The sequence below is a fragment of the Sphaerodactylus townsendi genome, linkage group LG03, assembly GCF_021028975.2.
Source record: "Sphaerodactylus townsendi isolate TG3544 linkage group LG03, MPM_Stown_v2.3, whole genome shotgun sequence".
Classification (NCBI taxonomy): Eukaryota; Metazoa; Chordata; class Lepidosauria; order Squamata; family Sphaerodactylidae; genus Sphaerodactylus; species Sphaerodactylus townsendi.
Window position 1 is genome coordinate 169571809 of NC_059427.1, and position 26334 is coordinate 169598142.

The 26334-nt window shown below is 45.1% G+C and overlaps 1 protein-coding gene across 1 annotated transcript in view; it reads right to left on the reverse strand.

Annotated features, from left to right (window-relative positions):
• Positions 1-741: 741 nt before the first annotated feature.
• Positions 742-26334, reverse strand: part of STAT6 (signal transducer and activator of transcription 6) — a 58241-nt gene continuing 32648 nt past the window's right edge. The window contains exons 6-18 of the mRNA XM_048487595.1: positions 24873-25032; positions 24024-24087; positions 21446-21579; positions 20955-21161; positions 20766-20860; positions 17440-17576; positions 15563-15709; positions 11530-11593; positions 10582-10674; positions 8942-9031; positions 4249-4335; positions 3094-3255; positions 742-2238 (exon numbers count right to left, since the gene is read on the reverse strand). Of these exons, the coding sequence (XP_048343552.1) occupies positions 2118-2238; positions 3094-3255; positions 4249-4335; positions 8942-9031; positions 10582-10674; positions 11530-11593; positions 15563-15709; positions 17440-17576; positions 20766-20860; positions 20955-21161; positions 21446-21579; positions 24024-24087; positions 24873-25032 (1561 nt within the window). The 3' untranslated portion in view covers positions 742-2117. The remainder of the gene's footprint in view (positions 2239-3093; positions 3256-4248; positions 4336-8941; positions 9032-10581; positions 10675-11529; positions 11594-15562; positions 15710-17439; positions 17577-20765; positions 20861-20954; positions 21162-21445; positions 21580-24023; positions 24088-24872; positions 25033-26334) is intronic.

Consider the following 26334-nt stretch of genomic DNA (forward strand, 5'->3'; position numbering starts at 1 on the left):
TTGTGGGGGGGGGGCGCAAAGGGAAAGGAGACTGTCGGCCCCTTTGAGTCTCCTTACAGGAGAGAAGGGGGGATATGAATCCAAACTCTTCTTCATATGTGAGAGTGCCCATACACTTTCCCTGCAGGAACACCCACACACACAAAGGGACAAATCCTTTTCAGGCCTCCCCTCCTTGTGTTTAATGAGGTATCAGCCAAAATGGTCTTTGGGTTCTGGGCCTCAAAACTCTCCAAACATCATGGAGATGGCATGTTTTCTCTTTAAGTTGTAAAATCCACTCATCCAGGTAGACAAGGCCTTTCCCAGCTTGAGTGACTCTGTGCGAGTCAGTAAATCTCCATATTGATCAAACATCTGCCACTCCGCCTCTCGTCAGTCACACTGCCACCACAGAAGAGCCTCTGTCCCTACATGACCCTGTTTTCGACATCTCATCCCACATTTATATAGGAAAGCAAACAACTGAAAACACATGGTAAATACTCCCTCTATAAAGATTCAGTCATAAACAGTCACAGCAACACACAAACAATCAGAATGTACATTTCCATTATTGTAAACCAAACTTCCGCAAAGTACAGATAAACCGGCAATTACAAGGTTAATCCCCACTAGGGATGGCAGCCTCCAAGTGGGACCTGGGAATCCCCCAGAATTATAGCTACAGACTATAGAGATCAGTTCCACTGGAGAAAATGGATTCTTTGGAGGTTGGACTCTTACTATATTGTACCCCACTGAGGTCCCTGTTCTCTTTAGGTTCCATCCCAAATCTCCTGAGGTTTCCTAACCTGGATCTGGCAACCTTATCTCCACCCCATCCCACACCAATGGCTGGGGAAGGGGGACCTGGCAACCCTAATCCCCACTTCACATTGACTTCCTGGTTTTAGCATCGTCCAAGTCTCTTTCTCCATTAAGTCTATCAGATCCTGCCCCTCTGCCATTCTTCCTGTCATTCATCACAGTGTCTGAGTCATCCCATCGTGGGTTTATAATCAAACATTCACAAAAGTATTGCCTCATTCCAGCATATGATTTGATGGAGGGTCTGGATCCAGCAGATAAGGAAGGAGTGCAAAATGAAGGCATGTGGCTCTTGTGGAATCTCAATTCTGGGCAGGGAAATGGTGCCTCTTAGGTTTCTCCTTTTTTAGGGGCCAGACCTGGCAACACCAGTTTTGGATATGGCGCCGTATCTACCTTTTAAATGGGGATATACCAAAACACTAGTGCTTATTTTATTCCATACAATTTATATCTGTTGGATTCAGAATCTGGGCCCCTCAGCCTGTTAGATTCCGGATCTTTCGCAGCGTGCGGAAAGGCTATTGCGTGGAGCAAGGCCCATCTAATCTCTGTGTGTCTTAGGAACAAAAATTGCTGAAAGACTTTTTATGTATTCAAGCTCATATACTTCATTTATTGTAGAAACTCACTTTCTGAATAGGATAGAGTAAATATAGCTCCCTAATCAAGTCTGCCTAACTAGGATGGAGAGTGATAACGACTTTCATCCTGCCCTCATGGAGAAGTGGTGTGGAGAGAAGGTGCAAAAAGCAAAAGGAGGTTTCCCTGAGGGTAAGCAATCTACACATCGAAGGTATAGTGTCAGGGCAGTACAGTGAGGATGCCCAACGTCTTGACCGCTCTATCTCTCAGTCTCTCTGGTCAAATCCCCCTCTCTGAAGTTGAGGTTAAGAGACAGTGTAAAGCCCTTCCCTTCCAACACTCACAAGGGCAGTAGCCTGTCTAAACATTCTATAAGGTGGAAGATGAGTCAGTCTGCAGATCATGAGGAAAGTAGGCTGCGGGTGAAGGATAAAAATTCCCTCCAACATTTCATAGTCCAAAACCTACTGTACGCCACACCCCTACTTCTCAAGAGGAGCACTGGCAAAAGCACAAAGCGCCCAAGGACACAAACCCCCCTCAAAGGATAGTGCCAAGCAGTAAAGGAGACACTGAGCAAAACACAAGCCCGGTGTTCTCCACAACATTGAGGCTGATGCTCCGGTAGAAAGTGCGTTCTTCTCCCTTGGCTTGATGAAAATCGACAAAAGCACCTGTCGGTCACATCTATAGAAGTCCTTCCAAAGTACTAGATGCAAGGATTATGAGCAGAGGTTGGTCAGGGAAGGTCCAGGACTGTGAGAATAGTGAAGGAGATGTTGCTCAGGGTGTAGCAATTGGTCCAGCTCATAGTTGGAGGGAGCAAACAAGTTCTCAGGGGTTCTAGAGAGAACAAGAGTCAGTTTTATACCCTGCTTTTCTCTACAGTAAGGGGTCTTAAAGCAGTTTACAATCACCATCCCCCTACCATAAGCAACACCTCGTGAGGTAGCTGAGGCTGAGAGAGTTCTGTGAGAACTGTGATTGGATCAAGGGCACCCAGCAAGCTTCATGTGGAGGAGTGGAGAACTGAATTCAGATCTCCAGCTTAGAGTCCACCACTTTTAACCACTACACCTCACTGGAGGTAAAGAGAAACTGGGTAAACACAATACTAAGGCCCTTGTGTGGGTCCGGGGTTTACTCCTTCATACCATGGTTCCCCCACCTCTCCCCCTGAAATGTTCTGATTGTGAACCTTCCAGTGTGTTTCCCATTAATTCTTAGTACCACCATCTTTGGTCCCTCCTCGAGCAGCACACTACCCAACCCTGCTACCACAGCTTTCAAAGTTTCCCCAGTATTACTGCCCCATCTTCCCCCTTTCTGTTACCCCTACCACTTTAGCTCATTTTGTGAGGTAAACCACACTGCCCTCCCCCCTCACATCAAACCACTGTGCCTCTTCCCACAACCCTGACTGTCATTCAGTGTGTTTGCACTACCTGTGTGAATAAAACCAGCTTCTGATGAGCGAAGATGGTTCTAGGAAATGCACTTCTCTGAAAGGGCTAATGGAATTTTCCCACCACCTTTTCAAAACTCCAATTCTCTGATTGCGGAGGTACAGGAAAGCAAGCTGTGAACACCTCCTAAAAATGTAGAGCAGGAGAACGCTCAGGAAGCACAGCAGTTGAGTGAAGGAATTCTAGTTTTTCCTTCTAGCAGTTCCATTTCAAAAACTCTTGCCACACTCACATTTGCTCCAGCTGCATGGGACAATCTATGTCTCCGTGGAAAATTCTGTCAGGAATGCCGATATCCATTGCTGACTCCTGAGGGAAGAGGTGTAAATCCAATGGGCCAAGAGGTGAAGCATTTTCTTGAGGAACCCATTCGGTATTGGAACTATGAGGTGAACTGAATGAACAAAAAAGACCACGTTAAAAGAGGCTTCAAGAATAGGAAAGTCTCAGAAATTCTAGCTTAAGATCAACATCTGGCTGGCTAAGGAGATGAAAACAGCATCCAGATCCTTTCTCCTCTTCTTCAAATTCAAATTACAAAACAGCATTACGATAAGTATAGTGGAAGTACATACTGATTCATAATGTACCAAGTGGAAGATATACAACTGGCACATTTCCACACAGGGAGGATTTGTGTGGTTTCACCATTGCTGGGTCAGCAGCTGATAGACTACAGAGTTTTCACATGGCAGATTTTCCTGCAGTTTCCCTGCCCCAGTCCCCTATTATTATTATTATTATTATTATTATTATTATTATTATTATTATTAATTAATTAATTAATTAATTAATTAATTAATTAATTAATTAATTAATTAATTAATTAATTAAACTTGCTATACCGCCCTATCCCCGAAGGGCTCAGGGCGGTGAACAACACAAAATCATACAAAAACATAAAAATCTTAAAACAGGTACATTCTAAAATAGGGCCCACGAGACCCAAGAGGGGGGAATAGGGCCCACGAGACCCAATAGGGCCCACGAGACCCAAGAGTATCAGTTACCCCCCCTTCCAAGCCACAATAATTACTAGAATCTCATTATCACTATATTATTTTATCAACAGATGTACTAGGTTCTCCACATTCCCTGCTTTCCCAGTATGTCCATAGCCCCCTCCAATGTGGAGATGTGCCTTTCCCTTTATATCTCTGCAAGAAAAAGGGATAGAATTACTTTAAAAAATGTGGGAGGGGAACAATATACCTCCCCCTGTGTTACTTGGAAAAAGGGCAGGATGAAAATATACAGACGGGAAAAAAGACAAGAACAGGCATAATTGGCATTCAGAAATCACAGGAAAAATCCCGCCACAGATCTTCCTGCATCTCATCTGTTTTGCTCCTGGTTTAAACACAACCACAAAGGCAGGGGTCCTTACACTTGCATAACTGGGCTGTCATATCTTGTGTTCAAGGAGGACATGTTCACGTGGCTCATCACTTGCGAAGGCATCATGGATGAGGGGCTGTAAGGAGGACAAAGCAAGGTGACGATCAAAAATTGATCAAAGGGAGAGGAACCAGAGTCTGAGCCAGAAACAAACTGGGGCAAATGCACTGAACCGGGGCTATTGCAAGAAACAGTGCCACAGAAAGGAACTATGAACAAAATGTGGGTCACCACTAAATCAGCGAGAAATGGCAGAAACCCGAATTCTGTTTGTCTGACTGGTTTTCATTAAAGTTGTTTTGCTAACCGTTCAGGTCAATTATCTAGTCCCTTTGCATGCTGGAGAGTAGAAGCAGGTTTATTTTTTTTAGCAAGCAACTGGGTAAGAATATTGTCCACACATTTTGTTCCGTACCTCTAGGTCACAGGTATCAAACTCGCGGCCCTCCAGATGTTATGGACTACAGTTCCCAACATCCCCTGCCAGCATGATGCTGGCAGGGGATGATGGGAACTGTAGTTCATAACATCTGGAGGGCTGCGGGTTTGACACCTGTGCTCTAGGTAAAGGAGGCTGGTGCTTGAAAAAAAAAATCAAAGCTGAAGATTCAGGAAAAAGGTTTGCTGGGAGGGACAGTAGGCCATGCATGAAGGTAAAGCTGGCAAGAGGAGCCGGAAGGATTCAGAGTGTCTCAGGCAAGCTCTTTTAAACAACGTGGAGCACTTGCACACAGGTTTTAGTATTCTCTCCCTACTGGGACAACCCTGAACATTATATGAATCTCCAACAAGCAGGAGCTTCCTCATCCCTTTATAGTTCTCATTTCTTTTACTACTAGGAGCTCTAGCTAACATTGTTGTTGCTCTGTGTTAAAACAACAATGCCCTCTCTTCTGCTAAGGAGCTAAAAGGAGCAGGCAGTTCATAGCACAAAGGCAGTGGGCAGGGAAGGAGGGGATTAAGGCCTCCCCCCCCCGCCTGCTTTTCCTCATGCAATTCCCCAACTCCCACCCCGACCCCTTTCAACCTTTGCCACACACATATAGAAACTGGGTAGAGTAAAAAGCACCTGTGGAGGGGGACCTACACCGTTCAGGTCAATTATCTCCCTGCACAAATTGCACCTTCCTGCTATAATCTGCAAAGCAGCAGCAACGGTTTGGATTGTAGTAGGTTTGGAGGGGATCTAAGGGTACAATGCTATGGAGACTTGCTTGGGAATATGACCCACTGAATTCATTTGTGCTCCATTCCAAAACAATGCTCTATAGCAGGGTTCGGGAACCCGCGGCTCACGAGCCGCATGCGGCTCTTCCACCGCTGTTCTGCGGCTCCATGAGCCGAGCCGCGGGTCCCATCTTCACCCGCCCTGCAAGCAGCAGGGCGGGCGCATCCCTTGCCCGCGGCCGGCCAGGCCGTGCCGCGGGCTTTGCCTCCTGCCCGCCTCGCTCATTGCGAGGCGGGCGCTCTCCCGGCGGCCGGCCAGGCCGAATCGCCGGCGACGATAGCTCCCAACCCGCTTCCCGGGTAAGGGGAGCAGGGCGGGCGCATCAGTTGCCCGTCGTCAACCCGCCCTGCAAGGAGCAGGGCAGGCGCATCAGTCGCCCGCGGCCGGCCAGGCCGCGCTGCGCCGCGTGCTTTGTCTCTTGCCCTTCCGGCGGCCGGTCAGGCTGAGCCGCCGAGCCCATCTACGCCTGCCTTGCAGGCGGGGGTGTGTGAGCGAGCGGGCGGGCGGGGGCGCGAGAGAGCAAGTGGGCAGGGAGTGGGTGGGGGGGAGCGGGGGAGGGTGAGCCAAATGGCTCTTTGAGGGAAAAAGGTTCCCGACCCCTGCTCTATAGATTGAGTGGAAATTTCCCTGTTTTGAGACTAATGTTTTGGCACAAGCAGAAAATCATGCATTTATGGATCTGTATTTCCTTCTCTCAGTGGCGGAGCCACAAGGGGATGGGGGGGGCGTGCACCGGGCACACACCTGGGGGCGTGGAAATTTGCCCTGAGGCCCCTCCCCCTTTTTCTCGCTCCCCCCCCCCGCAGCACCCCCTTGCAGCACCCCCCCACACACTTACCTTAGTTCCTTTCCTTTTCCTAGAACTTTTTCAGGCTGAAAAAAAGGCCTGTTTCCAGTACAGGCTGAGGAACTACAGTTCCCAGGAGACCTTGGGGCTCACAAGGTCTCCTGGGAAGTATAGTTCCCATCAGGCCGTTTTTAAGCCTGAACTGTGAATAGGCCTTTTTTTCAGCCTGAAAAAGTTCTAGGAAAAGGAAAGGAACTAAGGTAAGTGTGGGAAGGGGGGAAGCCATGGGGAGGGACCATGGGGGGGGGGGGCGGAAAATATAGACTGTGCACCGGGCGCAGTTTGGCCCAGCTACGCCTCTGCCTTCTCTTTCTCTCTCTCCTCTCTCTCTCCTCTCTTGTTGGTGACTCTCAGTAATCCTACATGCTCATTTCCTTTATATCCCCAGTTTTGGGGTGGAAGGTATCTAGAAAACCATCCCAAAGATCCAAGGGTCCAAACCAAAATGTTCTTCAGTGCCTTGCTGGCTATTCTGATCTGCCAGTTTCTAGAAGCATTCAGATAGGACTTTTGTTCTCAGTCACATCCACCAATCAGATGACATTCTTCACCTCTACATCATACCAAAATATATGCTTGATTTGTGAAGCAAATGAAATATGCAAATTTCCTGGACAAACACATTGTATGTTTGTGCTTTTGTTCTGAGGCCTGCATACTTTTTACAACAATGCCATCTTAAGCACAGTGACACACTTCTAATATACTGGCGTCAATGGGCTTAGTATTGGTAGGCTGTTCACTCTTAGGACACCACTTCATGTCACTGACTGAAGTCATACAACTTAATGACTTCTGAATTGTAAAAAACACAGTAGTATCAGAAGAAAAGGGGGGGAGGAATGCTTTCCTATCTGCTTCCATGAACCAGTGGGATATGCAGGCTGCAGTCAATTGATTTAAATAGAGCTATCACACAGTTGTCTTTGGCATGCAGCTCAAAACCACAGGACGGTTTGTTACATAACTACCAAAGGTACTAAAAGGTTTCTTCCACAGTAGTCTACCTTTACTCCATGCAGTACAAGAGAAACAGCAAAATATTTATTTCATGCATTCCATTAACAGAGTCATGCTTACTTTAATTTGTAGAAAACTTTCTAATATCTCTACATGTAGGTTATGGGTGCAGTGGCATTCTTGATGTGTGTTTGAGACACAGGGCAGGAACTGCACAAAACAATCTGCACTGAAATGTCAGAGCAGCCCTTTATGTTTTCGTTCCTAAAAAGGGGGGGGGGGGTTGTAAACTTTTTTTTGCTGAACTAAGTGTCTCCACCTCAAATCTGAGGTTGTTCATGTCCTTTGGTTTATTTTACCTTGTCCATGCTGGTAGAAATAATGGGGTAATGTGAGCTTTTCTCCAATATATTTTTCCTCCCCCTATAGAAGAACTGCTAAGAAACTTAATCGGCAGCCTTTTTGAATTATTTCACACAGAGGCAGTATATACAGTATAAGAACATAAGAACATAAGAACAAGCCAGCTGGATCAGACCAGAGTCCATCTAGTCCAGCTCTCTGCTACTCGCAGTGGCCCACCAGGTGCCTTTGGGAGCTCACATGTAGGATGTGAACGCAATGGCCTTCTGCGGCTGTTGCTCCCGAGCACCTGGTCTGTTAAGGCATTTGCAATCTCAGATCAAAGAGGATCAAGATTGGTAGCCATAAATCGACTTCTCCTCCATAAATCTGTCCAAACCTCTCTTAAAGCTATCCAGGTTAGTGGCCATCACCACCCCCTGTGGCAGCATATTCCAAACACCAATCACACGTTGCGTGAAGAAGTGTTTCCTTTTATTAGTCCTAATTCTTCCCCCCAGCATTTTCAATGAATGCCCCCTGGTTCTAGTATTGTGAGAAAGAGAGAAAAATTTCTCTCTGTCAACCTTTTCTACCCCTTGTGCATAATTTTATAGACTTCGATCATATCCCCCCCTCAGCCGCTCTCCTCTCCAAACTAAAAGAGGTCCCCAAACGGCTGCAGCCTCTCCTCTCCATAGGGAAGGGTGGCTCCAGTCCCTCAATCATCCTTTTGTTGCCCTTCTCTGCACTTCTTTTTTCTATCTCTCCTCAAATAATCCTTTTTGAGATGCGGCTTACCAGAACTTCGGACTTCCAGTACTCCCGAGTGCGGTCAGCATCTCACTGTTTTCTTTATATCAAGGGCACGACTAATCTTTGCAGTTTTATTCTGGAAATTGCTCCCTGTCCTAATTATCCCCAGCATAGAGTTTTGCCTTTTTTTCACAGCTGCCATGCATTGAGTTGACATTCCCATGGAACTACATCAACTAAGACGCCTTAAATCCCTTTCCTGGTCTGTGACTGATAGCACTGACCCTTGTAGCTTGTATGTGAAGTTTGGATTTTTTGCCCCTATGTGCATCACTTTGCATTTTGCTACATTGAACTGCATTTGCCATTTCTTAGCCCACTCACCTAATTTATCAAGGTCCGCTTGGAGCTCTTCGCAATCCTTTGTGGTTCTCACCACCCTACATAATTTGGTATCATCTGCAAACTTGGCCACCACGCTACCCACCCCAGTATATACAGTATAGACACAAACATTTGGCAGAGCAGCACCAGACACTCGCCACTTACTCAGAGCAATGAGCAGGAGTAGGGATTCCAGAGCTCCCACTGAAGGACATGGAGCTGGATAAGTTTGGTTGCAGTGGAAGGTCTGAAGGTCTGGAAATGAATAGAAGCTACGTTAGTATCCATCTTTTAAAACACAAAATCTACAAATGAAAAGGTTTGCACCTGCTAGCTCATCACTCAGAGACAAGCCTTGCCCAGGTGAAGGAAGTACCATAATATGGGAAAGTGCTTTCATGCCTCCACAGCTCAGACAATACTTTTCAACTGAGGCAGACCAAATAGCTTGCTCTTTTGCACAGTTTACTTAATGAATTCACTGCTACATGTTATCAAGAGATGACCACTAGCGGGTCAAATTCATGGAGGACAGTGATGCATTTTTGAACCCGGAGGGGGGGGGATCCACCCTGAAACAACATCACTATTAATGTTGTTTAAACTAGAGAGCCCAGATTCTCCTTTTAAATCCACCTTAAAGGGAGACTCTGGGCTCCCTAATTTAAACAACATTGAAAGTGATGCTGTTTCAGGGTAGATTCCCCACCCACCCCCTAAACAATGTTGGTTGTTGTGGGTTTTCTGGGTGGCCGTGGTCTGGTAGATCTTGTTCCTAACGTCTCACCTGCATCTGTGGCTGGTATCTTCAGAGGTGTATCACAGAGAGAAGTCTGTTATACACTGTGTCCAGACTTCTCTTGTAAGCAGCAAAGGTGTCAGAGGGCAGCAAAGGTGTCAGAGGGAAAAAGAGGCTTTTCCTCCTCATCCATTTCTCTCCCTGGTTAGTTTCACCCTCAGGTTGCACCCAACATTTTGTGTAAAGCTGAAGGGATTCTCTCTGCCACCATTTGCTGAAGGTTGCCCCAGGATTATTGCTCTGCAGGCGCCAGTCCTGGGCACCTTTTCAGCTCCAAAAGTACATAGTTGTACTCAGCTTGTCCTGCCGATTCCAGCAATATATAGTTTTCCTAATTTTTTTTATTCTAGAGAAGCTTTCTTTAGAGATATATGGGCATGCATAAGGGAATCTTAGGGCCCCTTCCGCACACGCAAAATAATGCATTTTCAAACCACTTTCACAACTGTTTGCAAGTGGATTTTGCTATTCTGCACAGCTTCAAAGAGCACTGAAAGCAGTTTGAAAGTGCATTATTCTGCATGTGCGGAATGAGCCTTAGTGGCTCAGAGGACTCCCATGGAAAAGCTTTGGAACAGCAGAAGACAGGCCTACCACCCCCTGGGAAGCACTGGGCTGAAAAGGCAACCAGGATCAAAGTCTGCACAGCAAACATCCTGGGGCAACCTATAGCAAATGGTGGCAGAAAGAATCTTTTCAGCTGCACACAAAATGTTGGGTGCAAGCAGAGGGTGAAACTGACCAGAGAGCAAAAAGATCGGGCGGGAAAGATAAGTCGCCTCTGGAGCTCTGCATTCCACACAGGGTTGCCCTAAGGAAAAAAGGTGCACTTCGAAGCTTTTTTTAAAAAAAAGACGCCTTGAGCTGAAAATTTGGGAAAAAAGCTGGGCAGAATTCCTTCCCAGGATGCCTTTTTGCAAGTCCTCAGGACGTCTTATTTGTGCTGTGTGGAACAGACCATAGACACAAATATCTGGCAGAGCAGCACCAGACACAAGCTACTTACTCAGAGTAAATAGGAGTAGGGATTCCAGGGCTCCCGTTAATATTGGGCATGGAGCCGTAGAAGTTTGGTTGCAGTGGAGCTGGGTTTGAAGGTCTGGAAATGAACAGAAGCTGCGTTAGCGTGCATCTTTTAAAATGTAAAATCGACCAATAAGGGGGTTTGCACCTGCCTACTCATCAATTGGAGACAAAGCGATGCCTTATCCAGGTAAAGGAAGTACCATAATGTGGGAACACAGCTCACACAATATTTTTTAACCAAGGCAGACCACAGACTTGCTCCTTTACATCGTGCACACATTACGTATGGAATTCACAGCTACAAGTTATGGAGAGTGGGCCACCAGTGGGACAGATTCACGGAGGATATGAATGAGACATACACAATCGTAGTTTTGCATGAGTTCAGACACAGCCAATGTTCCATATAGGCCAGAACCTGGTACCAAATGTCTAAATGATATGAAGATGCCAGGCATCAACAGTGGAAAGATCTCTCCCCACAGTAGTTTTCCTATGATAACATTTAGAAAGCAAGGTCTTTGAGGCAGAGAGCTATTTTCTGGCATGTACTGCTAAATGCAATACGCTGTGATGTGTACTTCAAGACACTTCGGCCCCTTCCGCACACGCAAAATAATGCGTTTTCAGACCACTTTCACAACTGTTTGCAAGTGGATTTTGCTATTCCGCACAGCTTCAAAGAGCACTGAAAGCAGTTTGAAAGTGCATTATTTGCATGTGCGGAATGAGCCTCTATTTCCAGATAATCACTACTGTATTGATGATTTGTCTGAGCCACTGCTAACTAAAGTGGTTTGTTAGAGTGGTATGTGAACTAGAAGCTAGGAGTGGACCTCAGAGCTCACCGCACCCCAAGGAAGGTTCAGAGCAGCAGAATAAATTTTCATTCGCCCGAGCCTTGCAGAGGGAAAAATTAAGCACTCACATGCCCACAGTTATCTTCATCAGGGTTGGGATGTACTCCTTATTTTTCTTTTTTGGTAGCTCTTCTGTAGGAAGAAATACACCCCAATGCTGAAATGCTTAATGCACAAACCAGTTTAAATTGTCTCACAACAAAGGGACCTCAAACAACGCCACTATTTCCTTACAGCATCAAAATGAAATCCTAAGTTTTCTTCCTTGAACTACCAGATGGTTTGAGCTTCCTGACTGTTCAGTAAACGAGGGAGCTTCCCTCATGAAGAACAACTTGCTCACAGTAAAGTGGACACAGGAAAGTCAGAAGGCTTTGCACCCTTTAAAGGAGACCCTAATTTCAAAGCTAGTGCTGAAAGCCCCACATTTCACTAAACAACATATCTTTATATTTACAAAGCAGCAGCAGTGGCGTAGGAGGTTAAGAGCTCGTGTATCTAATCTGGAGGAACCGGGTTTGATTCCCAGCTCTGCCGCCTGAGCTGTGGAGGCTTATCTGGGGAATTCAGATTAGCCTGTGCACTCCCACACATGCCAGCTGGGTGACCTTGGGCGAGTCACAGCTTCTCGGAGCTCTCTCAGCCCCACCCACCTCACAGGCTGTTTGTTGTGAGGGGGGGGAAGGGCAAGGAGATTGTAAGCCCCTTTGAGTCTCCTGCAGGAGAGAAAGGGGGGATATAAATCCAAACTCTTCTTCTTCTTCTTTATTAACCTTTAATAGGCATAGATAGATCAGGATTTTACATGACACATTTCCTGCAGTCTCACATAGTTCAGTAGCAAGGAAGAAGTCCACATAACTTGACTGGTTCTAAGTTATTCTTTGGAGGGCTTCAAATCACTTCAGATTTTTTTTTTTAAAGAAATAGCCAGAGCAAATGACATTAGAAACACTCTTTACACATCAATGTAAAAACATAATCCAATATAAAATTGCAATAAAAACAGATCTGTTTAGCAAGTTAAAAGCAAAATATAATGAACCAATTTGGTTTAAAGTGTAATTGGTATAATATTTTTTAAAAACAAGACAGTTAAAAAAGTAATAAAGAAAATAAAATGGGAATAAATTAGCACTTTAAAAATGGTTGTCAGATATAGTATTTACCATAATGCGTGTTAGGGCGAGCATTGTAATCTCCAAGCCAGTTGTTCCATGGCAACAGTAGGTAGGTTAGAAATTTTCCTCAGCCACTAATAAAGGGTGGATTAATCTGAGACAGCATCTGCATTTATTTGGCAATTTATCACCGTGGTGGCGAAAATTTTGCATTTCCAGATGTTAGGGACTACAATTCCCATCAGCCCCTTCCAGCATGGCCAATTGGCCATGCTGGAAGGGGCTGATGGGAATTGTGGTCCATAACATCTGGAGTGCCAAAGGTTCGCCACCACTGCTCTAGGAGGACATGGGTAAGAGAGTCAGTGGAGCCACAGCGACAGTGTCTTTAAACAACATATCACTGCAACTGATGCCAGTCAGTTCGGCTGAGAAGTTTTGATGCAAGAGAGTGGTGGATTAAGGCACCCGATAGCATACTTCAGCAGAAAATAATAGGGAGCAAAAACATTCTGCTGTGCAAAAAGAATGTTTGACTATTGTGTAGGCTCTCACTAAACTAAAATGTTATATTTGGGGCCAATCCTTCATGCTACTAACTGACCATTACGCCCTGAAATGGCTGCACACAATGAAGATCACTAAAACCTTATTGCATAGGTCAGGGGTAGGGAACCTTTAACACTCAAAGAGCCATTTGGACCCATTTTCCATGGGAAAAGAAAACACTTGGAGCCGCAAATAATTTTTGACATTTAAAATAAAGATAACGCTGTATATATTGGGTTTTTTTACCTTTTACTCCACTCATTCTGAGAAGCGCATGGATGCGTCCGCCCTGCTGCCTGCAGGGCGGGCAAGGATGGGGCCAGCGGCTTGGCCTTGCCAGCCTGCCCCGCTCGAATGGGGTGGATGAGAGGGGAAGCCTGCAGCTCTGCCCAGCCGGCCACGGGCAATTGGTGTGCCCGCCCTGCTGCCTGCAGGGCAGGCAAGAATGAAGCCAGCAGCTTGGCCTCGCCATCCGCCGGGAAAGCGCCCGCCCCACTCCAATGGGGTGGGCGAGAGGGGAAGCCTGCGGCGCGGCCCAGCTGTCTGTGGGCGATTGGTGCTCCTGCCCTGCTGCCTGCATGGCAGGCAAGGATGAAGCCGGCAGCTCGGCTCATGGAGCCGCAGTGCAAGGGCAGAAGAGCAGCATGCGGCTCTCGAGCCGCAGGTTCCCTACCCCTGTCATAGGTGGTCCTGGTGTATTCAAGAGCAAAATCTTAACATCCGGCACATAAAAGGCAATGACAGAGCTAATGCTGATGCTTTATCCCCATGTGAGGGGTGGGCCAGTGACTGAAGCAAGTGCAGAGATGGCTAGTGACCTGAGGTAGAAATCCAGCCTGGACCAAAAATGAACTACCAACAACGTGAATCTAGACCGGATCCACAAGAGTTGGAGTCAGACCAGAGTACCAGGCAGGAGAATCTGGAAAGATGTATACCAGTCAAAGGATGAGATGAGAAACCTAATTATACATAGGCTATACTCTCCTGATCTCATCAGATCTTGAGCTAAGAAGGTTAAGCCCTGGTTAGTACTTGGGTGGGAATGCCATGGTTTTTGTGCAGAGCAAGGCAATGGCAAACCACTTCTGTTAGTCTCTTGCCTTGAAAACCCTTCAGGGTTGCCCTAAGTTGGCAGCGACTTAATGGTACTTTACACACATACGCACATTACAGACAATAGTTGAGAGTTTCCCGCAAGCCAATGGCATTGCTAAATTAACACTGCATACTGTTCCTCTGAAAGAGAGACAATGTTCCACTACAAAGAAGGGGTGGGTCTTTGATGTTTTGATATCTAAATAATGTGTGTGTGTTTCACTTCTGTGTTTCTATGTGGAGTTTTACATGTATGTTGCTGTGGTTTAAAAAGGCAGGCCTCTAGAGTAAGAAAGAGGGGGGCGTTGGAAGGGTGATTGGTAGCTGAGCTGACTGGTTGGGAGAGACCTTGTTCAGAGTGTGAATGAGTGCTGAGTCAGGCACTGTGAAGAGTGTGAGGAATCTGCGTTCTTTGTGGAAAGTATTAGCCAAAGTAGCAAGTTAGGAAATTAAGTTTTGTGGAAGTTATTAGCCTAAGTTGTAAGAATAAGAATTTATAGCCTGGTCTATTTTAGGAACTTGAAAGAAAAAGAACCATATGAAACAATGACACTTATGTGTCAATCTGAAACCATTACACTTAAGAACTTTACTGAAAACGTGATGTTATACTTCTAAATAAATTCTATTTAAGAGAAAACAACCATTTTATTTGAACATCCCATATTACCACAAAGCCACCTCCATGCACTGACCGTTCTGTCATTCTACCGAATAAAACAAAGTCATCCTATTCTTTGGATCTAAAGCAAGATTCTTTGATGGCAGTGACAATAAGTAAGAAACATTAAGGAAGGCAAGGAGGAGCTTAACCCACCTCAGACCACGACAGAGGAGCTTTTACAGGTGTTATATATAAGGTGCCTTAGAAAGGTGCAAAATGTTACAGGGGCTTTTTTGTTTGTTTATTAATTGGCAATTGAATATCACCATGTTGCTATACATCATAATAATATGAGTAACAGGTTCTCTACATTCCCAGCTTGCTTTCTTTTTTTAAAGTAAGTTTCTAGCTGCCTCCATTGCAGAGATATAAAGGGAAATATGCCATTCAATAGCCTTTCAATGGTTGGCCACTGTGTCAAACAGGGTGCTACACTAGATAGACCACTGGCCTGACCCAGACGGGCTCTTATGCTCCTATAGGTCACCCATCATCTCCCTTCACCAACCCACAACCCCTCGTTCTTTCTCATTTCCTTGTTGGGTTGTCAAGGACATCCAATTCTGCTCCTACCCATCAAAGACCAGCAAATGAATTCTGCATTCCAGTAAGATAGGATATAATAGCAGATAAAGGTGGAATAAAGCTCTGCCGTCTCCTTCAGCTCACCATTAAAATACTTCCGGAATGCATCTTCTTTAGGCCTATTGGGATACAGCATCTGAAGCTCCTGCAGATCCCGAACACAGTCAGCGAGGGAATGAATGGACAACCTTGTTGCTGTGAATGGCTCAACGTTCTCTACTTGAGGGGAACCTGAAATGAGCAGAGGAAGAAAGCAACATCTGAGGTTACACTGGAAAGGATATGCCCTCTTCCTTGAGCATTGTCCTATTATAGGAAAGACTAACTTTGATAACTAGCAACAACCTTTAAATTATGAAAAGACCAAAATAATGGCCTTCTCTAAGACATGGAAACCAACTCCTTGGCTCATTAACAAATGGAAAATCGAACAAGTTAAAAGCTACAACTATTTCGGCATCCGCCTCCAACACAACATGAAATGGAACACGCGCTATGCTTACATTTTGTCTCCGGCCAATCAGTGTGCAACAGCAATGCAACAGCAATAAGGCGATTTTCTCATGTGAAGGGTGGGCAATGTGTACCGGCAGCTATGAGAGTTTATCAAGCAAAACCAGTGTCCAAGGCCTGGCTTATACGGTGCTCCCGTATGGATAAATCCCTCCTTAAAATCTCTTGAGAAGATACTATCAAGCTACATTCACAAACTTCTTGAAGTCTCAAACTGCGTACCATATTATTCCTTGTGTACAGAAACCTGCATAAATCTGCTTGAGACCAGAATCTGGATACTCACATTAAAATATTGATCACACCTACATTTCCGTACTAAACCTGGTAGCTTAATAAGAAGGATGTTGTCTGACTCATTTTCCTCTTCTTGGAGTCACCTGGTAACTACCAAAATAAAATCACTAGAGCTCATTCCGCACATGCAGAATAATGCAGTTTCAAACTGCTTTCAGTGCTCTTTGAAGCTGTGCGGAATGGCAAAATCCTCTTGCAAACAGTTGTGAAAGTGGTTTGAAAACGCAATATTTTGCGTGTGCAGAAGGGGCCTAGGTTTTTCATTGGCTTCCTTCGACAACATGGAGGAACAACAAATAGCCACCTGTCTCACTCAAAGAATAACAGATATTGAAATCCAAACTCTCTCCCCATACTATTTGAAGGACATTCTACCTTCAGGCTTTACTTCACTGCCTTGGAATAAGGATCCTCCATTATACATTGCAAATTTATCTTCACCCAACCTTAGGCGAACCTTTATGCTTGCCCGCTTGAACGCACTCCCCTCGGCATATTTAAGTGGTAGATACCTGCAGATCCCTTATCACAGGAGAATTTTCCCTTATTCACAAAAGGCTATTGAGACGGTGGAACATATCCTCCTGAACTGTGTTTTTTACTCCGCACTTAGAAACCTTTACATTAATCCTCATATTTGGAAACGTCCTTTTCTTTCCAATAAGGATAAGACCTACTTTTTGCTCTGCGATCTCTGTACGTCAAGGTCTCTAGATGTAGCTAAATTTTTAGTGTCGGCCCAGCAAGCCTGTTTTAAAGACAGCTAAATTAGCCAAATACAGTATTTAGCTTGCATCTTGATTTTAAGCTATAATATATATATTATTTTTTAAATAACTGTGAATTCATATGTACGGTATATTTTCTATGACAATAAAAGGTATTGATGATGATGATTCTGTGTCCACATAGGGGACCTCTGGTCTCTTTTTTAAAAAGCTTTGTTTCTTGGCTGGTTGTATTAATTCTGTTGTTTTTAGAATCTGGATTTTATTGTGGATTCCTTCCTCAGATCCCACTAATATGGCAGAAAGGCAGGCTTTCGATAAATATATCATATCATTTAAAAACAGATTCCTCAGCACTGCTGTATGTGGACTACTTCAACCAGTGGCCAGCCCTTGACAGAGCCCTCCTACACCAAAACCTACCATTCGGCAAGTAGCTGACATAAGCGATGCTGATGCCACCAATCAAGGAGTCACTGAAGCGGAGCAGGAAAGAACCTGTTGGGGCACTGCTCAAGCAACTGGAAACATACTGTCTGCTGGCAAAGCCCATGATGAGACTGTGTGGAACAGAGAGAAGCAAAAGGAGGAAAACCATTAATAGGTTAAGGGTCAAAAATTAATAGCATTCAGGGGAAAGAAAACTGGATATAGGAAAAGTTGCATCCCTGAGTTTATGCTGTTTATGGAAGAGCAGAAGCTGAAGCGTCAGACCCTTTGGTGTTCATGAGTGTCAAGTGAGAAGCCACCTGAAAGGAATTTTCCACTGTTCCCTGACTCTCTGCAGGAGCTATCCACCCCTAAACTAGTGGCTACTGGTCAAGGCCATCTTCTTAGGCCTGTTAATTAACGCACACAATTCCACTGTGAATCTAGTAAAGGAGTGGGAATTCACTCTCATCCTGGATAGTTCTATGGATTCTGTTCAGGAGGACAGCAAGATATAGTCAGCAATTTTCTATAAGTGAAGCTAGAGGAAATAACCTTTTCCATTGATCCTTTCCTTCCTACCCCTTCTTGCTGCCAAGACAATATTTGTATTATGCTCTGGAAACTCTTTGTCACGAACAAATTGTGATGTTAGGGCTCTAGTAAGTAAGACAACCAGTCAGTTATCTTTATTTTTGTGCATTTTTACTGCCACTGAATGATACGCTTTGCTTTAATATCCTTTCTTAAATTTCTTCAATAACACTTTGCTTTATGGCATACATTACTCGGGGAGTTACTGAACCCAAACCCAAGTAAATTTGGTTCTGTTACTGCACAAAGGCATGGTCAGCTTTGATAGTGAGACTCAGAATGAAACCAGATGTATGCATCTTCGCAGTTCCCAGCCATTTTTTATTTTTAAAGCTTAAAGTTTGTGTGTGCCCAGAATCCTCTCATGTAAAAATAAGTTATACGTTACTCCCCACCTGGTTTTCTCTCTCTCTCTCTCCCTCTCTCCCCCCCCCCCCCCCCCCCCCCCCCCCCCCTCCCCCCCCCTCCCCCTCTCTCTCTCTCTCTCTCTCTCTCTCTCTCTCTCTATCTATCTATCTATCTATCTATCTATCTACATACATAGTTTTTGTTCATAGTTGCTAAATTACCGTATATACTCATGTATAAGCTGACCCGTATATAAGCCGAGGCACCTAATTTTACTGCCCAAACCTGGGAAAACTTATTGACTGGGGTATAAGCTGAGGATGGGAAGACGGGAGACGGAGGTAGAGCCCCTTATCTAAGCAGCGACACCAGGGGGAGTCACCGCCCAAATAAGTGAGCTTCGCTTCACAGCTGGTTTCTGACAAAGTTCGCTGGTATAGCTCCTTCTTTGGGCAGTGACTCCCCCTGATGTCACTGCCCAAATAAGGAGCTCCCTCTGCCTCCTGGGGTTTGATGAAGCCCAGCCAGCCAGGGTGCCTCGGGGTTCCCCCTTCACCCTCAATGAGGGCAGCAACAAGCGGCTTCTGGGGGCAGGGAGGTTGTCCCGCCCCCGCACCCAGCCTCCTTGTGATTAATAAAAAATGGTGACTCGTATAAGCCAAGAGGGCTTTTCTCAGCCTTTAAACAGGGCTGAAAAACTTGGCTTATACGTGAGTATATACGGTAGTCATTAATTTCTAATTTGCCAGACAGCAGATAAGGTTGTACACCAAGAAAATGAAAGAATGCTCTCATCAGAGGAGGATGTCAGCTATATATGAGTGCTTAGTACACAAGGGTCCAAAAGACACACAACCCAAAACTGATGTATGGTTGCATTTTCCTTTAAGCAGAAGAAAGGATTTGAACATGTAATAAATAGACAAGAAATGGGGAGGGACTGTGGCTCAGCGGTAGAACATGTGCTTTGTACACAAAAAGTTCAGTTCCCAGCATATCCATTTAAAAGGTGATAAGAAAGATCTCAGTGTGAGATCCTGGACAGCCAATGCCACTCATGCCCCTTCCGCACAGGCAGAATAATGCACTTTCAATCCGCTTTCAATGCACTTTGCAGCTGTGTGGAATAGCAAAATCCACTTGCAAACGATTGTAAAAGTGGATTGAAAGTGCATTGTTCTGCATGTGTGGAAGGGGCCTCAGAGTAGACAACGCTGACCTTGACAGACCAAGGGCCTGACTTAGCATAAGGGAAAGTCATGTGTTCTCTTTGCTGTTGTACTTGCAACTTTTTGTTTGGTTCACTGTACCTTGACTTTTATATGATGGATGACACTTTGCAGCACTTGTATTGGCTCTCAGTTATTGGACTGTTGTAAAATGCACTGTTAGAAGCACTGGAGGCTTTTGGAACCCAAAAGGCAAGATACGCATATTTTAAATGAACACTAAAACTGGAGGCTTTTGGAACACAAAACTTTCTCTGTGTTCCTTGTTACACAACCACTTCCCCCAGTCCTAGATCTTATGCTGACAACCTACATGAAAGAGTCTTAATAAACCTTGGTGCTGGAATAAACTGCTCTACAGACAACATCCTTTGCATTCATATTCATCCTCTGTAGAGCTGTGAACCTCATGGAAGGCACATGGCTGATGGGACCACTAGGCAAACCTAGACAGTTGTCTAAGGCATTGGAGGTAGGCCCCTTCCACATATGCAGAATAATGCACTTTCAATCCACTTTCAATGCACTTTGAAGCTGGCTTTTACTGTGTGGAACAGCAAAATCCACTTTCAAACAATTGTGAAAGTGGATTGATAGTGCGTTATTCTGCATGTGCGGAAGAGGCCTTAGGGGGGCACCAAAAAGCTTGTATTGAGTGAAGAGAACACTGCGACTATTGATCTATCTAGTCAAGGGTTGCCAACAATATAAGAAAAATATATGCTGTCCTTTCTATAGAAGTTCAATGGGATGACTTCCCACTTTTCCTTCTACAGAATAAGACGGCAAGGTACAAACGTCATACTTAATCCAGGGCACCAAAACTTCTTGGGCTGGTCATGGATTTGGACCCAGATCCATTCATGAAGAATCCTCTTCCGTATTATTAAATGTTGTGGCTTTTATGGTGGTTTAATAGTCTAACCTTGTATAAACAAACCATCCTGAAAGTTAAATTAACATAATCCATTTGTACAGAGAGGAAATGGAAGCTCCCAGTTTCTCTCAAATGCACCAGAATGTACTCATATGTGTTTGGCCAGCCATGTTAAGACACAGAATGTTCACAGTTACAAAGGGCTCCTAGGGGACAACACACCAAGGACCTTTCCCACTCAGTCTATGAGCGTGAGCAAACATCTTTCTTACTTATCAGACCAGTAGTCCCTCAGATACTTCTTGGTGAGGTCAAGGACGCCTTCAAACCACTGCCAGAAGGTAAATCCCCTGCCAGGAAGGATTTCCTGCAAATGCCAAAGGAAGAATGTGACGTTAAAAGGATAATGTATTCTGACCTCGCTACCATCCCATCCATCTCCTAAAACCCACTTCAATAACCTTATTGAACTGAGACCAAGAAACGCAGCGACTCTGGAAGTCCTCGTAACTAGAGTTGTAGTCATTGAAGATCTTCTGGGCCAAAAAGAAGTTGTGCTTAACGCAGAGGCCTTTGGGGGTCTGCACTTCAGCCATGAACTTCTGGTTGAGAGCCTCGCACATACTCCCCCAGGGGACGCGCTCCGTGACCACAAAGGGGATCCGATCCTGTAAGAGGTCAGAGACCAAGCCTTGCATCACACACATGGTAAACTGTAGGAGATGGTAAGGGGGCATATCCAGAGCCTCCCGCAACCGCTGCTCATTTTCTGTCCCCCCTTTTCACAATGGACATCTAATACAATGGCGACATAGTACCAATTAAATCCTGAACAAGTTTGCCCATGAATTGGGTCAGTGTTAGGGTTAGACACTTTAATCCTGCCCCCAGCCAGCACCCCATATCTTTCGTCCCCTCAGAGGCAGCATTTCAGCCACAATCATTCACTTACTTTTGTAGCGAAGGCATTGTCCCACAAGATGGTGGCCTTGGCATTGTTGTCTTGGTTGCCATGAACAATCACCACAATGGGCAGAGAAAGAATCTGGAGTGGAAGTGGAGGAAAGGAGAAGGAAACAGAAACAGCTTGTTACCTTCTTTTTCAACAGGAGTCCTCCCCCTTCCCACAACACACACACGACACATCTTCTCACACTTCTGCCCATAGTACTGGGCTGGCAATGACGGTCAAAGATGTACAATTTCGGGGGGGGGGGGGGGCTCCTGGGGGGGAGAGGAATTGAATATATACAATACTCATTTTCCTTTGAAATCTAAACTTATTTTGCTGTTTTGACATGAAATGCATCATTTGTAACAGTAAATAAAATAGTGTGCATATAAAATAGTATATAAACTCAGTATATGTAATTTAGTATATAAAATACCAGTGCAATCCTAAATGTAGGCACGTTCTCCTAATTTCATTGAAGTCACTGGACTTAGAGCCTTGTGACTGATGATTTTCTACAAGCAAAACTGCAAAAAATACCCTAGAACTGCAAACTACTGTACTCCATGCTACCTTAAAACCTCTTTGGAGGTTTTTTGAGAGGCTCAATAGCCATCTGTCAGGAGTGCTTTGATTGTGAGTTCCTGTATTGCAGGGGGTTGGACTTGATGGCTCTTGGGATCTCTTCCAACTCTATGATTCTACGTATCTTAATGTTTACTGTCTGAGAGCGGGTAGGATTGAAATTAGAAAACACATCATGCGGTAAAGAAAAAACAGACTATTATTTGGACACAATCTCATTTAGCCATAACAGATTGGATTACCAGCATATCTGGATATCAAATTAAACTTTATAATACTGAAAACACTGAACTATTTAATAATGAATTACCATCAAACACATTATAGAATAGTTTGCTAAATTACTGATACTTAAACAATAAATATTTCATTGAAAATGTTTTGTATATGTGTACAATATACATTGGAATGATAATTAACTAGTATGGACGATTGTCTTGCATAAAAATATTCATGCTACATTTTGAGCAAGTAGAACTTTGTCTTTAAAAGCTTTCCACTTATTCCAAAAGGAAAAATAAAATATTTTTGAGTTTTTTCTAGTGTTCCCCAAGGGTTTTTTCTAGTGTTCCCCAAGTTTCTCAACTTCTCCTTTCTGAAAAATTGGGGAGAAAAGTCCTCAGCGAATTCCACCCGCCACACCTGTACAAAACCCCACTCTCTCCTTAACTTTTCCAGTTTTTCTCCACCCTTTTACTTCTGAGTAGACCTATTTAGCTCTGCTTCCTTTTCACTGCCTGTAGACTGAAACCATAAATGTGTTGTAATGTGCGAAGGCATGTATAAACTGCTTACTATAAAATTCCAGTATTGTTTGGGTAAAGGAGGGCTGAGTAAGAGGCCCTTTCCCCACTTACCTTAAGCCCCGCGCTACTCTCCGCAAGTAGCGCGGGGTTCCACTGCACTCCCCACGTCAGGGGCGGCAACAGCGCAGCCGCCCCGACGCTGCTGCTCTTGCGCCCGCTCAGCGCGCGGCATCCCTGGCGCTGGCGAAAACGGCGCCTCTGCGCGGGGGTTGTGGGGACTCCCGAACGCGCGCCAGGGATGCCGCGCGCTCAGAAGCAGCGCGCAGCGACGGCAGCAGCAGGAGAAGTGGGGAAAGGCCCATAGCTAAGATAAAACATTCAGGGATGTCTTTGCAGGTTTTACAGGGAACACATTTAATATGAGAAATTCAAATATTATTTTCCTAAGATGCAACCTCAATAGTTGCTCTGCAGTTTTTAAGCGTTCCGTTACCAGGGATCTCTGCCATAAAAAAGGAATTGCAGTTGAAAAACAAAGGAGAAGTGTGAGCGTGTGAAAACTAAATTGTAAGCAAGAGCAATTCCATGTATTTTGAGAAATATAATATGTTTACTTGTTATCTGATTTAGAAATTTAGATGGCGCATCTTAATTTATTATTCCCGTGCATGTCGGTGTACAAGTGAAATTAGTTCTTTAATCCTAGAAGTAGTTAATTTAATCAGGGCAGTGTGACTTTCATGACTTATAGCTGGCACAGGATTTCATGCCTGGTGAAAAATTCCACATCCCAAATGTTGGAAGTGAAGGACTTTAGGCTGTTTTCTGCCTCAACGAAAGAGGAGGACTTATCAGTGAATCCAATAGCTAGAGGAGGTCAAGACACTGGGCACCTTTTTCTCTACTGCTCTGACACTATCCCTTTGATGTGTAGATTGCTACTCCCAGGGAACTTCCTTTCTTCCTGCTTTTCCTCCACTCCTCTTCTTGCACATACCCTCCATCTGGCACCATGTACGCAGAGAGATACAGAAAGCATCCCACCATCCAGCTAGACAGATTAGAATAGAGAACCTGTCTCTCCACTTTTCTATCCAAAATGGAGTTCACTAATAAAGACTCCTCTTATTAGTTAGAAACTAGGAATTGGCTCTGAGATTCTTTTGTTGCAAGCACACACCCATTGGCTAAGCTTCGCCGTGTTTTGCCTCAGCACACTCTGCTTGTAATGCAAAGGTATCTCTTACCAGAGAGAATTACCAACACCAGAAGCTTCTGGACGTTTTGATGGCCAGTTAGTTTAAAGCAGAGCTACGAAGAACAATGTGAAAGCAAGGCAGTGCTGCCTACCCCCAGGGCAAATAGCATGGATTGTATTGTTTGCCCTGCCGGGAGCCCCCAGCCTAGCACAACGCAATAGCCTCCTCCCAGATGGCACTGCATCCCACAGGGTGGATCACACTGTTTGACCTGTGGGAAGCATCCAACCCAGAGCAAAACAGTAACAGCTGCTATTTTGCATGTGAGCTGCCTTGGCCCCAGTTAACCTGGAAACTCCAGTGTTTCGAGTAACTGTTTAGGAGAAATGCTGAAGAAATACTGAACATTTAAATTTTGTCAGGGTTTTTTTCCCTAGGCAGTCAGTGAAAACACAAGGCTGTGTAAATGAAGCAACCAGGCACCGGGCAATACACCTAGGCTCATTCCGCACATGCAGAATAATGCACTTTCAAACTGCTTTCAATGCTCTTTGAAGCTGTGCGGAATGGCAAAATCCACTTGCAAACAGTTGTGAAAGTGGTTTGAAAACGCATTATTCTGCGTGTGCGGAAGGGGCCCTAGTTTCCAGGCCAGACCTGGTTGTCTAGGTAATATCACAGCCTTATGTAAACAGAGGTTTCACTGATGTGGGACATTATGGTCTGTAAGATCAGAGTTAAAAAGAACATCAGCCAGCAAAGGCTTCCAAGCTCAGTGAGGGAATGGCTTGGCTGATGCACCTATTCACTAGTTACAGCTTCAGGTTGGAATTTAAGTTCATTCTAATGTATGAGATCAAGACTTTAAGCTGAAAGTACCACTGAACAGCTATTCACTCTTTTATCACTTCGGGCCTTTCGCTTCAACGGGGTTGTTTCTGACAGACCTCTACAGCCGAAACCCCAAGTTCGGCTTTTATAGCCTAAACCTCTCACACAAGGAGGTTCCAACTGCTCCCCATGAGTCCGACTGAATGTTTGCAGTTTCCGAGGATACCTGAACAGTTAGATTTGAGTTGAGCAATGATCAGGCTGGTTGAGGGGTGGAAGTAAAAAAGACTCAGATCTCCATCCCTACTCATGCCTGAAAGAGAGAGCTTTGACTCTCAAAGGTTTACAGCCTGAAAATCTTGCTGGTCTCTAAGGCGCCACAGACTCGAATTTTAACTGTTGAACAATTCTAGTAAACAAAGGCGTTCAAAATCAAAATCCACAATCCACATAAGACTTTTTATTAAGGCCAACTGAGATGAAACAAAACAGTGTTCAGGCTTTTAAGTTCTCCCGCAACCCTCCTCAGGGTAGGTCAGGGTAGCACCCCTCCTCTCTTTTATTTTGTAATGCCCAACCTGACGAAGAGTACTGGGGAGATTGGAGAGAACCAGGTTCAACACCTCACTCGGCCATGATGCTCACTGAGTGTCCCTGGGACAGTTATACACTCTTAGGTAAACCTACCACACAGGGCTGTTGTGAGGCTAAAATGAAGGAGAGAATATAAACTGCCCTGAGCTCCTTGAAAGAAGGGGAGGATAAAAAGGTTACCAAAAAAGTAAAAAGGGTGTGGGTGTGGGTGTGGGTGTGGGTGTGGGTGTGGGTGTGGGTGTGGGTGTGGGTGTGGGTGTGGGTGTGTGTGTGTGTGTGAGAGAGAGAGAGAGAGAGAGAGAGAGAGAGAGAGAGAGAGGACACCATCAGACACCTGGTCCAACATGGTTGCCGGTTGGTCTTACATGGCTGTTGACCCCTCTCCCACCACAGCAGCCATGTAAGACCAACTCTCCCGTGTGAGAGAGAAACAGAAGAGGGAGACAGGCAGATGCAGAGGTGGGATCCAGCAGGTTCTCACAGGTTCCCGAGAGTAGGTTACTAATTATTTGTGTGTGCCGAGAGGGGGGTACTAATTGGTGATTTTGCCACGTGATTTTTGCCTTAGTTACACCCCTCCTCTCAGCAGTAGCACACAGAACTTGAAGCCGTCTAGCAGGAGGTGCACCGGCGTGCGTGGCAGCCTGCGCGCATTCGTTTCCCGCCCAAGGACTGGCGCGGTGGCTGCGTCCTTGCCACAGCCCCGCCCAGGAATGCCCCGCCCCTGGAATGCCCAACCACGCCCCCGTTGTGCCCCGCCCATCCCCATTGGCACTACGCCTCTGTTTGAATCCCACCACCCTGGGAACCTGTTACTAAAATTTTTGGATCCCACCACTGGGCAGATGAAAACCCCATCATGCATCTACTCCGTTGGCCTGAGCATTCCTCAAAACTGAAAAAAATGCTTTTGTTTTTTAAACAGAATCTGTGG